At 42.9% G+C, this 15,209-nt stretch overlaps 1 protein-coding gene across 1 annotated transcript in view; it reads right to left on the reverse strand.

Annotated features, from left to right (window-relative positions):
- Positions 1-246: 246 nt before the first annotated feature.
- The window catches only part of SETD3 (SET domain containing 3, actin N3(tau)-histidine methyltransferase), an 85,382-nt gene continuing 70,419 nt past the window's right edge, over positions 247-15,209 (reverse strand). The window contains exons 9-13 of the mRNA XM_007987799.3: positions 8,981-9,055; positions 7,652-7,818; positions 6,676-6,761; positions 2,605-2,765; positions 247-1,637 (exon numbers count right to left, since the gene is read on the reverse strand). Of these exons, the coding sequence (XP_007985990.1) occupies positions 1,188-1,637; positions 2,605-2,765; positions 6,676-6,761; positions 7,652-7,818; positions 8,981-9,055 (939 nt within the window). The 3' untranslated portion in view covers positions 247-1,187. The remainder of the gene's footprint in view (positions 1,638-2,604; positions 2,766-6,675; positions 6,762-7,651; positions 7,819-8,980; positions 9,056-15,209) is intronic.

The following is a 15,209-nucleotide window of genomic DNA, read 5'->3' on the forward strand; positions in this document are numbered from 1 at the left end:
CTTTCACTTCCCCTAAATTCTAAGTATTCCTTTTCTTATGTTCCTGCTGCCTGCGCAGATGGGCAGGCTGATGAGGGGGGCTCCTGCAGGCCTCCGGCCCCACAGCTGTGCCTCAGTAGCCCCCAGGTTAGCACAGCCCAGGGCATGAGGTCAAAGTTCAAACAATGCTTGGGCAATAAGATGGTCTGTGTAAAAGCTAAACTCAAAGGGCCTGTCCCACTCCAAAAAAAGGAATAGACAAAAATATTAATCATGTTTTTTCTTTTAATAAGGGTTTTTACTCAAAAGTGTAGCTTTGAAAATCTCTAGCTTGTTGTGAAAACCAGGAAAGCCAGGGAGCTGCCTCACACTGCACACCACCACGTGAAGCTGTGGGCCGCGGTGTGTTTGCAAACTCTCCATTACCAAGGCTGGAATCAAATGCACCACTTTAAAATCAGAGCCAACATTTAAAATTAGGAGGATGATGCATGTCCTACTTTGATTCAAGGAGAAAGGACAAGTTCTTAGTACAGTAAAACAAAACACAAAAGTAAACAAATCTTTAGAAATCACTAGATATATATATGTGTGTTTTTATATATATATATTTATATAATTAGGATTATCATCAACATTTCAAACTATTAAAAATAAGGTTGCCACCTTACCTTTTCTTTTGGTAATGGGGTGTTTTTTTTTTTAAGGAGAAAAACCAAACATTTTGCCCAGACTCTAAAGTTTCCCAACTTCCATTCTGTTTTCTGCTGTGCAGCTTCCCCACCTTCACGCTGAATCCCCGAGTCCCACCACCAGCTCTGGCTGGCAGGAGGCAGAGCAAGCTTTCATTCTGGTCGTCAAGATGACAGGCCCACAAAAGCACAGCTGAGACAGGAACTGAATTCTTCCCCAGGAAGAAAATACCTACGCTCACAACAGGTCTGCAAAATCTCCCACAGGCACCTCTTCCCCCTTTCTTGTGGCTGTTTGTTAACTGGTTTGTTTTGCCTAAAAGCAAGATGGCAATCTTAATCAAAAAGGGAAGCTAGATTTTTAAAATAACTTAAAAAAACCATTTTTATATAAAGCAGCAAAAACATATCTTCCTCTCTGCAGAAAGAAAAATGTTAACAAGGAAACACAGCGATGTGAACGGACCGTCCGTCAACTCCTGCTCCACTGGATCCCCCATCCAGCTTCACCTCGAGCTACTCCTTAACTTCAGCAGTGCTGTCTGAAGAAGATCCTTTGGCGTCTTCAACTGCTCTTTTACTTTCTTCTTGATTGAGATTTTCATTTTCAGACCTGGTCCCATTAGGGACAGAGTTTTCACCGTTTACAAGCCCGTTTTCTGTGGCCTGTGCTTTGCTGATGGCCTCTCTGATGTTCAAAGCATCCTGCACTCCAGCCTCCTCCTCGAGGTTTCTCAAGACCAGGGGGAGCCTCGAGTCCCCCACGCTGCTCTCCAACAGCCCAAGGTTACTCTCTTCATATTTGGGAAGCGGAGCCTTTTCCTCCATCTGCTGGCGGTAGAATTCCCGGTTGACAGCTGCACTCTTCACTGCTTTTTCCAAAATCTCTTTCTCACCTAAGCGCAATTTGATGGCCATTTTTGCGCGAACAGAAAGATCCTGGTTTTTCAAGACGGATTTATCTTCCTGGAAAACAAAAAAGAGCAAAATTAATTACAAGAAGTCTAAATCAGCAAAACTATAGAGACAGAGGCCACCATGGCTGTGGCTGGGGACATGAGGGAATTTTTTGGGGTGACAGGAGGTTCTAACACTTGACTGGGCAGGTGGTCACATGACCAGACACTCACATCAAAATGCATGCTTCAGAAGTGTGCCTTTTACTGTATGTAAATTATATCTCAATGAAACTGTTACAAAACCAGAAAGAAGAGCCTAAATCAAACAGTGCTACCCCATCTGTCAGGGAACTTCACTGATTTAAAACTCATCCTGTCCATCTTGGGCACTGATGTAGCCCCAAGGCAGCACGTGGGTGAATGGCAACAGTGAAGGAACGAATGAATGAGAAAGATGTATTTGAAGTTAGTGACTCAACAGTGAACTTAAAAAGCACAAATGAAAACGTTTGTGAAATCATGTGAATTAGAAATTATTAAAAAAGTATTAAATACTTTAAAAAATATATCTTCTAATAAACAATGCCTAAATATGATTTTTTTTGTTAAACAAATGGAAAATTTCAAATGCAATCATTTTGCTAAACTATTACAGTAGTTTAGAATTAACAAGAAATCTCTCATTAAACATCTCTTTTTTTTTTTGAGACGAGTCTTGCTCTGTCACCCAGGCTGGAATGCAGTGGCGAGATCTCGGCTCACTGCAACCTCCGCCTCCTGGGTTCAAGCGATTCTGCTGCCTCAGCCTCCTGAGTAGCTGGGATTACAGACCACGCCCAGCTAATTTTTGTATTTTTAGTAGGGATAGGGTTTCACCAAGTTGGCCAGGCCTGTCTTGAATTTCTGACCTCGTGATCTGCCCTCCTCAGCCTCCCAAAGTGCTGGGATTACAGGCATGAGCCACCGCACCAAGTCTCATTAAACATCTTAACAACACAACAAAGTTCAAATCCTCATTAATTTAGTCTAATTACCTCAATAGTTGTTTTGTATGTTTTTAAAAGAAGTGAGGCTCTATCTTCAAGAAACGTCCAAAGTTTGACCTCGTTGTCCCAGCTAACAGGAAATTCCGAGTTCCCCAAGGTGAAGATTCTATCAATAGCGCTGTCTCCCAGTAAGTGGTCTTTCAGTTCTTCTACAAGAAACACAAATGGCAATGCTAGGAGGAAAACACAGCACTCCTTCTCATTTGAACAAGCAATCCACCTTAGAAAATATTGTTTCCAACAATGTCATTTTCCCACAATAAAAGCTGTCCCTGTGCAATGAGCCAGGACACTCCTAGATTCCCCAAAGTAGAGCAGAGCTAAGTTTTGGGGAGCAACACCAGGTCAGACCTTCTTCATTTGGAATCCAGATCAAGCCTTGGTAGCACTCCATTTTTCACTGTTTCTATGAGGGACACTGAGAGCCTTTAGACAGTTTCACAAGATACTTTTTAAAGACAGTCGACAGCCATGGACTCCCTATTTTGACAATACCCTTTTTGCTAGCCATAAGCTCAGTCACATCAACCCAGTCAAAAAGGACATTTAGGTGAACAATGTAAACAGTGAAAGGAACAAGAGCCACAACAATCCTGTGAGCCCATAACTGTAAATATGATTGGCACTTATTCTCGTAGGTGACCTGACCAAGCTATTTAAGCCATTTTTGTAACAAGCCACAAACTGAAAGAAACAAGAGCCTCAATCAAACAGTGCTACCATCAGGAGCACTATGAAAATCTGGGTTAATGGGCCGGGCGCGGTGGCTCACGCCTGTAATCCCAGCACTTCGGGAAGCCAAGGCAGGTGGATCACTTGAGCCCAGGCGTTTGAGACCAACCTGGGCAATGTGGCGAAACCCCATCTCTACAAAAACTACAAAAATGAGCCAGGTGTGGTGGCGCACGCCTGTAGTCCCAGCTACTCAAGAGGCTGAGGTGGTGGATGCCTCTAACCCAGGAGGTGGTGACTGCAGTGAGCACTGCACTCCAGCCTGGGAAACCGAGCGAGACCCTGTCTCAAAAAAAAAAAAAAAAAAAAAAATCTTAGTTAATGAAAAATATGCCCATCTCTCGCACTTGTCAGGAATTTACATAGGAATTACAAATACACACAAGTGAACATCTCAATTATCTCCAAATATATTTAAGAGGAGGAAAGAATTCAGCAACTGCTCTTAGCATTTTATCTCCAGGCACATTATCTCCAAAACCAAAACAAGCCGATCCTATTCATGCTCAAGAAACAGACCCATGCTTCTTATGCGATTAGGAGACAGTGTCTCTTTCAGAGCAAAATGCCTCACAGCTGTCACTATTTACAATTCAAACTGAAGAACTGCTGCCAGCAAACCAAACTTTTATTAGTATTAGTTAGAGTAATTCAAAGATCCAGCAATTGTCTTGACATGACAAATTGTCTACGACTAGAGAGAAACTAAAGAGAATCAACAGACCTAAAAGGATTCCAGCAGTTTTAAGAAAACAGGCTATCTAATGTTCAAAAAAGAAGTTTATTAACTTGTATTTGTTAGTAAAGATCATGATGAAATTCAGGATTTTTAGTTTTGAGTCTTCATTTTATATTCTTTGTATACAACACGGAAGTTCTGGCTTTTTTAAAGCTTTCTTAGTGGTTGAAAGTTCTTTTCAAAGGCCCCCAATATGAAGGTTAGTTTCCTTCCTTCATCTCCTCTCTCAATCTGTCCAAGTTGCACTCTGCAACGATGGAAGCTGCAGGTGTGCGGCAGAGCTTTCTCTCCGCTCATTTTTTAAAAGTGAAACTGGACTCATTTCACATTCCTGGAGAAATAAAGCCTACAAAAGGGGGAGTAAGACAATGTAGCATGTGGCCTGCCTGGAGAGCAGGAGCTGACCGGGAGCTCCTGCAGCAAGAACCCTCCTGAGCTTGCCTCCAGCACACAGGGCCTGCAAATTATCCCTGCCCCTCATTCTGGCCACCATGTTGTATTGCTCACTCCAGAGAGTAAAGAGCCCAGTGCCCTCCACCCTCTCCCTGGCTCCTGCTCAAGCTCCTCCCTCTGCTAAAGGTCTTCAGCCACACCCCTCACCTCCTGCTCAACCATGTCCAAACCATCACTGAGCTCCAGGGTTTCACTCAAATGTCTTTCCTCCAGACCCCTAGAGTACTAACACTTTTTTCCATGTACTATGTTATTCTTGAACCAGTAGGAGCAACGTGGGATGTCCTGTGCATGGGCTCTGGAGTTAACAGAGCTGGGTTCTAAGTCAGGGTCATTACTTGCTTACTGAGCAACCTTGGCCAAGTTACTTATCCTCTGGGTTTTTGGTTTGTTTGTTTTTAGACAGGGTCTTGCTCTGTTACCCAGGCTGGGGTGCAGTGGCAAGATCACGGCTCACTGTAGCCTCAAGGTCCCAGGCTCAATCAATCCTCCCACTTCCCAGAGTGCTGGGATTACAGCCATGAGCCATGGCATTCAGCCAACTTCATTCTCTTTTTTCCCCCCAGGCAGGTCTTACTCAGCCTTTACCTCCCAGGCTCAAACAATCCTCCTACCTCAGCCTCCCGAGTAGCTGGGACTAGAGGCTTGTGCTACCACGCCCAGCTAATACTTATCCTCTTTGAAGTGGAATCTCTACATCAGTAAAATGGGAACACTTACCAATCAAGGCTGATGGGATTAAAATTAAGCATGTACCACATTTAGCATCATACCTGGCACACAGTGAATGCTTCACAAATTCTAGGAATATCATCACCATCACCTCTCTTAATTATAAATTCCTTGAGTATATGAACTGCAACATTTAATTCTGTATCCACACATAAGCAAGAAAAGCTCACAGTTAACTCCTTAACTCGTGTTCATTAAATTGAATTGATGAACCATTACCAAAGTACAAAAAGCACCAAAACTCCCACTTGAATAACTGTAAATCTAGGCGATAGGGTTGCTTATAAGGAACAATGACTGTATCTCAGTTTGGGTTCTGCAGTTGGTGAACTGCCTCTCTCTGTTTTGGAACTAGGTTTTTTCTGCCTCCAGCGTGACGTCAAGCCCTCGACTTGTGTAGCACTGCTCCCTGGATCCAGACATTAAAACCAAAGCCAGTGACCGCTGAGCACAGCAGCTTCCCCTGCATGAGCCACGACTGCTTCCTCCGACCAAGGAAGTGCTTGGGCAGCTTCCACCCAGAACACTTTTTTGTCTGTTCACTCAGTCAAACACTCATTTACTCATTCCTACTCTCAGTCTGTTCTGCACAGGATTTAAGGCAGTTTACAACAGCAACACACACACACACACACACACACACACACACACACACACACACACTTAAAAATGAAACCTCAGGACCAGGAAATTTGTAAGATACATCTTAGTATGAAAAATAAAAACACAACCATGAGAGGTCAAGCGTCAGTATAAGAAACCCCAAATGACTTGTTTTGAGCAAATGCAAAAGTAGATGCTCAATACATACACTTAACTCTTTCACTTAACTCTTTCTGGGCCTAAAATAAGAGGCTGTAGCCAGGAACATTCTGTGTTCTACACAGATTCTGTTTGCAATGTTATTTACTCTAACAGGATGCTTGGCATTAAAATGCTTGCTGGCAATTTCAGATTTAGAATGCAGAGTAGGTTAACAAATAAAGTCCTACGGTCCACGTATGCCACAGCTGACTACACAACATCACAGGATCAACTGATCCTGAACTGCTCTATCTAAGTGAAAAAGACTAGTGCCCTGTGAGTGAAATGAGGCTCTGTCAGGCTACAAATGTAGAATTTTGATATGTTTACCTGATCCAAGATGCTTTAAGTTTTCTTCAAATGCAGTTGAGAATTATTTGCGTATTACAAATTAATATTGACAACACATTGAGGATTTAATAAAACATTTCTAGGGTAAAACTAATCAATTTCTTCTTTCTCCAGTATTGCCATCTTGTCTCTTCCCAAAAGTACTGTAGTTTTAATCCACTTTACCTATAATCCGAACCCCTATGCTTTACACTTCCATGATTTAAAAATAAAAAAGTCAACATCTCTTTTTTCCTGAAATGACGTACCTTCAGTCATGCAGAATACTCGGAGAAAAGCCAAAAGCTGAGCAGAGATGGGCGGCTCCGTAAAATGCAACGCAAAAACGCTGGAACTGACAAAAGCAGAAAGCAGCATCAGTCACCCTGCTGCGGTTACCCACCTGCTCCAAAGTGAGATCCCTACAGTCTACAGCACGTGTGGTTGTCCTCAAAGAGAGCCGAGCTGGAAGATTCCAGCTCCTCATCTGAACTGTGAGCATGATTTTCAGCCCTTGCAAAAGGCCACAGGCTGGGGCGCGTGGAAGTGGACATCCAGAACTGGAGTCCATCCTCGCCAGCTTTTCCGAGAGCCTGACAGCTGTAATCTCAGGTTGCACACAACACATTCAAAACATTAAACATACACATAGTTTTTTAAAAGTGTTAACAATAATTTATGTTGAGTTCACACTTTAAATCATTAATCAAATATTGACAAGTTCAATAAAAAAAGGTCTGGATAATCCATTTTCATTAAGAATGGTTCCTCCATTCCCTGGAGAACTAATGAATCATAATTCCTGTCTTCTTTATCATTTTATGCCTCAAATGCAAGAAAATCTTAAGGATTTTAACTAGAAATTTTTGAAATCACTGAGGATCACGACTTCATTACAGAAACTAATGGTAGCAAAGAATTAAATGAAACAAATTGATCCAGGCCATTAACCTTTTCAAGGTGAAAGACATGAATGATACGAAAGTACTTATTTAACTTAATGAGGATTTCAGGCCATATCCCTCAGAACTGACTGTGAATGCGCCCAACGACACAATTATGTTTATCTGAAAACGCTGGTAAGTCACCGAGCGTCGCCATGGCTTAAATTTGCTGTGCCACAGGGATAAACGGATTAAGACAAACTACTGGAGAGAAGTTTTATTAACACACCAATTAAACACTATGCAACTGGAAATAGTTCAAGCACTGCAGGAAAGGGCCAACCGATGTTTTTCTACGTACGTGGGGATGCCGGCACGAGCCAAGACCTCGGCCTTCATGGCGTAGAGTCTGTCACTTTTACTCACTCCAAGCTTTATTTTCACTCTGTCGTGTGAGTTATTGTCAAAGAAAAAACCACTGTGGATCACAAACTCTGCATTGGATCGAGTGCCATAAAAAATGTAAATCTGAGATGCAGTAAAGAAAAAAGAAAAGGGCATTAGACAAACTTGGCGTGTATTCTTAACACAGGGCAGGGCAAAGGCTTAGTGCTCATATATTTAATGCTACTTTACATTAATGACACGAAATAGCTGAAAGTATTGATACACCTGTTTGGCACAGGTTGCAAGGGTGACGCCGTGCAATTTTCCCAACTTCCCAAACCGTCTGAGACCAAGCACCCACTTCCACCACCGCGTGGAGAGGCGAGACCAGGAGAAAGCACCACCAAAGGCCTTACTACTACTCAAAGGACCCCAGGGGCCTGGGGTCACCAGGCCTCTATTATAATTCTCTTCTTTCAAAGGACAGCAAGGCTATTTCTGGAAGACTGCATTTTAAAATTCACCAAGTTCTTCCCATCCTTTTACTACAGCAGGGTCTTTTCTAGAACTGTAAAGCAGTATCTGTCAGAAACTTATTTCTAGATCCTGTGGCAATTAATCCTGCACCTAGCAGGTGGGTTTATAAACTTTTCTAAAGAAGGAACAGATCAGTACTTTGCTAGACAAATATTTTTCATTTTGTCTCAACTGGAATGTCAGTTACGGATGTGAGTTCCATGTCTGTACTGTCTGCTTGGGTGTAGACTGATAGAATGTGGGAATTTATAGACACATATTTTCAAACTCACCCAAAGGCTTACCCCTCCTCCCACCCAAACTACTAGATTAAAAAATCTGAGATTAAAGTGAAAGTGTAAGACAACAGATTCCCTTGCTTTTGCCCCTTAAATACTCTTATTAAAGAAGGTTCTAATCAGTAGAAAAAATAAAGGCAACACAGTTTATGAAATTCTAAAAATTGTTTTAGTGTCATAACACACTTTATTTTTAGTTAACAGTGTTATAAATATTTACAAATATTAGGCCAATTGTGCCAATAACTGTGTTTAAATACTTTTCTCTGTGGACCCAAAGCACAATGCAAAGCACAACAAGTGAGTGAAGCACAAGTGAACATGTGTACTACGGGTTCAGGTCTCAAGATGCGTTCCAGAAAAACAATCCTCAACGTGAATTCCACATTTTTTTTTCCTAAGTTAAGTTCCTTTTGAAGACTACCAACACAGTGTTAACTTAGTGCCCAATGGCTGGTTCACATTTTGTGCGATGCCACGAGACCCACCTGCTCTCCAGCCCGGAAATCCTGCAGAGCCACACACTCACAGCGGTCATCTTCCAGGTTGTAACCGGTAGTGATCTAGCCCCGGGAGAAGGAAGGAAATGATGGTGAGGCAAACACATGCACATTTCACTTAATCATGAACTTGTTTCTGGCAATCAGAGGAGAAAGGGGATCTGAAGGTACTCAAAAGGGTGCATCTGAGTGCTTTGGAAAATGGGGCAAAGAACTGCTTGAGCACTGAGGTTAACTCTAGTTACATCAGAGATGATTATGCAAAATTACACACCTGAAATAAAGGAAGTACGGTTGGATAAAGAGACTGTACAGAGTATCACTTGCTGGACTCCACAAAACATAATCGCCTCTGGGCCTCCCTGGCAGCAGTGAGGGCAGTAAGCCCACAGGCCACGCCTCCCACAGGCACACCTAAGCCTCCTTTCAGTTCACTGATGACCTGTACTACCCTCATTTGTTTGCAAGTATTATCTTTATCTAATGTTTGGCCATTAAGAAACCAAAGTAGGTTTTCCATTGGATAAAGAATCAGGGAAAACAAAAGCTCTATTTCTGAATTATGGATATATGATCTGAATTAAAGAAATTAAAACTTTCAAGCATGCAAAGGCAAAATAAAATAACTTTGTTGTTTCTTATTCCCTCTATTTCTGCTGAGAAATATAATGTGAGAGTTTCTAAGTCCATTAGAAATAAATATAGAAAATCCTCTCACTATACCCCAAAACTGCGTCTCCTTCTAAGCTCTCCTATCTTAGTGAAGGTCAGCCAATGTCATGGCCTCTGGACACAAGTTACAAGGAAACCCTCACATCTCACCTGGTCAGCATTTCATCTAGTAATACTACCATTTGGATGACTTTCTTCCTCATTCCTCTGCGTGGCTACAGTCCTTATTCCTTCTCGCCTAGCTTGTGTTTTGCAAAAACCTTCCAACTTTTGCGACCTAGTCTCAAAATCCAATACTGTCCTTCCGGAGTTGCTAATTGTACGATGTCACTCTCCTGTTCAAAATCTTCCTATGATTCCGCTCTGCCTTGGGAATAAACCCCAAGTTCCTGAGCACGGCCGAATATGGAGGCAGCTCACGCTTCCCTCCAGCTTCAGGAACTGCCACCCACCTGCCGCCCCAGTTCCCTCCGGCCTGACAGTTCCTTCTACTCCTGTTGTGGCCTGGCTTCTCGGGGAAGCCCCTCCTCACCCCACCCTCCTGTGCACTCCCACAGCCCAGTCCTTACACCTTCCAGCCCAAGTCACGTCATCTGTGCACCTGTCTCCCCGTCAGTCAGACTTGAAAGCCAGAGCCCCTTGTTGATCTCTGTGTCCCGAGTGCTCAGCACACAGAACCTAAAACCTGAAGTGGCCTTTGGGAATATTCACGTGATGCATGAACCCCCAGGGGAATGGAAAGGGTCCCCAGCTTCTATTAAAAGCTCCTTCTCAGAGTCCTGTCTTTTAGAGCAGCGCCCAATCTCTTAGATTGTCTCTTGATGGTCACTGATTACTTTTTGACCTACTCATTTTTTTTTTTTTTAGAATGCTTTTTTTTTTTTTTTTTTTTTTTTTTTTGAGACGGAGTCTCGCTCTGTCGTCCAGGCTGGAGTGTAGTGGCCAGATCTCAGCTCACTGCAAGCTCCGCCTCCCGGGTTTACATCATTCTCCTGCCTCAGCCTCCAAGCAGCTGGGACTACAGGTGCCCACCACCTCGCCTGGCTAGTTTTTTGTATTTTTTTTTTAGTAGAGACGGGGTTTCACCGTGTTAGCCAGGACAGTCTCGGCCTCCCAAAGTGCTGGGATTACAGGCTTGAGCCACCGCGCCCGGCCTGACCTACTCATTTTATCCTGGAGAATCAAAGACTCACAGCAGCCACAAGCGCTCCTTGCTAATAAGGCATCAACAGCTTGGATTCAAAAGATGACTTTTGAGTCTAGGGAATGGCATTTTGGGATGGAAGGCCATATAACACGAATCTTTAAACTCAATATCCCAAGAATAAATATGGTTTATTAACCATATGTCTAAGAGTCCTTCAAGGTTCTGATCTGCAAAGACCAATGAGAAATAGGCAGCAATGAGAAATAAATGAAGCCAAGTATTCTAGAACATTTCACTCGCAGAACATTTTAAACACTTCAATTGTATTAAAATCAACTCCAGGAAGTTCCTGCCCAACAATGGATGTACTTTTCTGACCCCAAAACATCACCTTGACAACAAAGTGGAATGAGAAACTGCCCATATGGTAAACTCCCAGGAGGGAATCCAGGCACTCCCAGGGTGCTGGCGGTACAGGTACACAGGGACCTGCCAGCAGCACAAACAGGAGGAAAGTTAGAGGAAGGAAGAGAAAATTGAGGGAGATTGTGGAGAAAGGATTATGGGTGTTTAAGGGTATTTTACAGATTATTTCCCACTCTCGGCAGACGTCAAGCTCCAAGAAATGGCTTAACATGTCCACAGCAACCCTGACAGGAAAACAGGCTGGATCCTGCCCCAGTCTGTAGCCCTTTCTCAGCAAGGGTCAGAACGTTTGGAGGCCGAGTGTCTAACTTCTTTGTGTGGCACTGCCAAACCCTTCCTCTAGGATGGTATCGAAAGTGTGTCTCAATGCAAAGAACTGCAGGCGGAAGCACAGGCTTCGCCTTTCCTTTGCGTGAAACCAGGTTTCTTCTAGAGGACTCTCTCAGAGCAGAGCCCTCCCAGGGCGGGCCTGCAGAGGGGTCTTCCAAGGCTGTTAGGACCCCACTGCTCAGCAAGGGCCTTCTGGCAGGAGCCCCAGGAACTTACCACCTACGTCCAGAAATCTGCAGCCACTGACCAGGTCTGACTTGAAGCCCAGACTAGGAAGGGAGGGTTTGGGAGGGCCAGGGCTGGTGCAGGGGCAGCCTCCTGACATCAAGCAAGGACAGGGTCCTTCTACCTCCTTGCCCAGCTCCACGTGCCGCTTCCTGCCTCCCACACTGCCAGCTAACTTCCCTTCTACAAATATTGAGTGTCATCCTATGCCAGGCCCTAACCTAGGCAACTGGAAAATGGCATGAAAAATCTCAGTCCCTACCCATAGGGACACCTAGTGGGAAAGAGACATAGAGAGAAAAAAAATTTATATATATACATATATATAAAAGCACGTGGAACTGAGAATAGCCCCACAGGAGCCTCAAGTGTGCCCAGGGGAGGTGAGCGGGTGGCAGCCGGAGTTTGTTGGCAATGCTGGAGGAGGAACCCAGTAGGGAGTGGAAGCCTCCAGCAGCTCCACGGAGCCCTACTCCCTGAAAGCCGCCTCCTGCCTGCGGCGCACACCACTCACATCTGTGGCTGGTTTGGTAACTCGACGGCACACTTGGTGCACAGCTGTATTCTATGTTACATATTAAAAGTAACATAGGAGGAGGAGCATGATATACACACACATACATTCCTAAGATGGGAACAGAGGGAAGATCTGTAGATCATTTACATTTTCTTTTCTGTGTTTTTCAAATTTTCTTCAACCAATATGTATTATATTGATTTCATGGTGGAAGGGGGAAAAAGTAATACAGGGTCATCAAATAAAATTTGGAAAATATTTTTAAAAAACAAAGAAAAAACAGATCACAATCACGTTAACATTTTGGTTTCTTTCTTTCTGATCTTTTTGCCTAGGCGTGGGGTTTTCACACTCATTTATTCACCACTCATGAATTCATTAAAAAAATACCAGGCACAGGGATATAGCAACGAACAAAACAGACCCTCCCCCAAAATCACCTGCGTTCATGGCTCTTCCATGCTAATGGGAGGCAGGGGGTGAACCAACAATAGTTTGTTTAAAAGGCAGAAACAGAGGATCTGGACAACAGAGGGAAACGCAACAGGACAGGGAAGCAGGGTGGGTGGGCTGGAGGCGCAGTCATTCTACACAGGGTGCTCAGGGCAGCCACGCTACAGGAGGTCTACGAGCAAGTCCCATAAGTGCCTAAGGAATGGGGGGTTTTAGGCAGAGGTGACAGCAAGAGCAAAGGAATCTGCTGGTGTCTGAGGAACAGCAGGGAACCAGAGGTGAGTCAGACCTGTGTGCACGGATGGTGTGGGGGGACAGGCCGTTCGGAGAGACTTGTCTGCTATTGTAAAATGGGGCTTTTGAGACTGTCAGACTCATCTAAATCTAAATGTTTTAGATTTTCTTTTCAATATACAAACAGAAGGACCTTGAAAAAGAACTTCCCTCCGTTGTGCTTGGATTTCCAGCTGCCCTTTCATCCCGCCTGGTAGAGTCGCAGATCCAAATGCAAGCACTGATTATTCCAACATACTCTCTGTAAGGGAACTGATACCACTGTCTATCAGTCACTTAGAAGTGTCCTTTTCATATCAACCGAAAAACCCTCAACAAAGGAAACCTGCTGCTTACATTAAGTTTGAACAAATCATGCAAGATATAAAGATACGTTGTTTCTTCCAGCTTAGTACCATACCTTATAACCCTTTCTATATTTATTTATCTGAGTGGCTAGGAAATTAGTTCATATTCACTAGAATCTCTAGCCTAGGTGTTCATCCAGCCCCTTACTTTCTTTAGCATTTCCTTGCTGTCACTGGTTTGGAATTACTGTTACTGACTTGATTCTTCTGTTTCTACTACCATAATCAGGTTTTTGGGATATTGTTAGAAGCAGACAGCGTTGCTGGGTTACAAATTCTACCTACTCCCTGAGTGATAGTCAGGGTAGACTGACAATAAGAAGATGATCGTCAGGATAGACGCACACAAAAAAGAAAATCTCTTGTCTTAAAAGGCGAGCCTTGATTTCAAGACTTTATTTTTAAAAAGACATTAACTGTAACACATATCATATACAACTCTGTAGCGTTAAAATAGAATTTCTCAAATTCTACCCCAGAAAATTTCCCATGAAGTCTTATAATTACAATGGGAAACAGTTCAACAAGAGTGCAGAGTGCAGAATGTCAGGAACACAACCACTGTAAGACAAAGTGCCAGCATCCTGAATAAACCTTCCACAGGTTAGCACTGTTTCTGCCAGGACTGTGGCAGGTTAAAAAGTACGTAAGTCGTATTAGGGAAAACACAGCTTTTATTTTGAGATAAACTAACCTTTTTTTTTTTTTTTTTTTTTTAACATTTGGTAGGGGAAAAGGAATTGTTTTATCCCATTTACATGGAAGCCAAATAAAAATCAATGTGCAGACGAGTATGTGAGGTGCCAATGGATGGAAGCTTTGCTAGGGACCACGGTGGCCTGGTGGTGGTCTCAGTACCACCAGGTGGGCCATGAGGCTGGGGGTAGGACACTGCTCACCTTACTACAGAGGCTCCTGTGTTAATTCTTTTTGTTTAGAGTAAAACCAAGCATTATTGCTTTAATTTTATTAAAAAGAACTCTAATAATCAATTGAGTTTGAGAAAAAATGATCAAATTCAAAAAAAGAAAAAAAAATACTACAGTCAGGTATTAAAAGCTATTTGAAGATTTTTTAAATTTCAAGCTTATGATCAATTAAATATACCTCTGAAGAAAAAGAAAACAAAAAATGTAAAAGTATATTCAATGAAAATAAGTTATAAAACATATTATTATGCCTTAGTATTTATTACTAATTAAATTAAGCATATCTAAAGGCAAAAATGTAATTACAAAAATGGAACTATTCTTTCTTGCCACAATTTAAATACTTTTAAGATTCAAGAGCATACTTGTTGCTAGACCTTCCCAAATTAGCACTAGGATATTCTGCCTTCAGTGTCTGGCGCACACTACGTGTGTTCTGGCCATTCTAGGGAATTCAATGTGAAATAATCATTCACGGCATTTCTTTATTCTATTTATAATACTGCTAATCACAAGGAAAGCTGACAGAGAAAAGATGAACATAAAACCTAATCAAACCAGTATACTAGTATGAAGTATGATATTTCAAAATGATCCGAAATGTATCATATTTCTGCCTACTAATATCAGGACATCTTTATCAGACAACTCTCTCACAGAGCACAGAGCGCTTCACCCATGCTGCTGCCTGGAATCCGAAGAATGTGGAGAAACAGAGCCAGCCTCCTCCTCTTCCCAGCTGTGGGAAACCATAATAATACAATTTCCTCCTCCCCAGGCTTCCCAGGTGTGATGATGCCAGCTGACTCCTGCATTCAAGGGCAAGGAGCCGAAGGCACCAGCCCCTCCTCCCACCCCACAGGCCCTGTAACAAAAA

This window comes from Chlorocebus sabaeus, chromosome 24, assembly GCF_047675955.1.
Source record: "Chlorocebus sabaeus isolate Y175 chromosome 24, mChlSab1.0.hap1, whole genome shotgun sequence".
In the NCBI taxonomy this organism is placed as follows: Eukaryota; Metazoa; Chordata; class Mammalia; order Primates; family Cercopithecidae; genus Chlorocebus; species Chlorocebus sabaeus.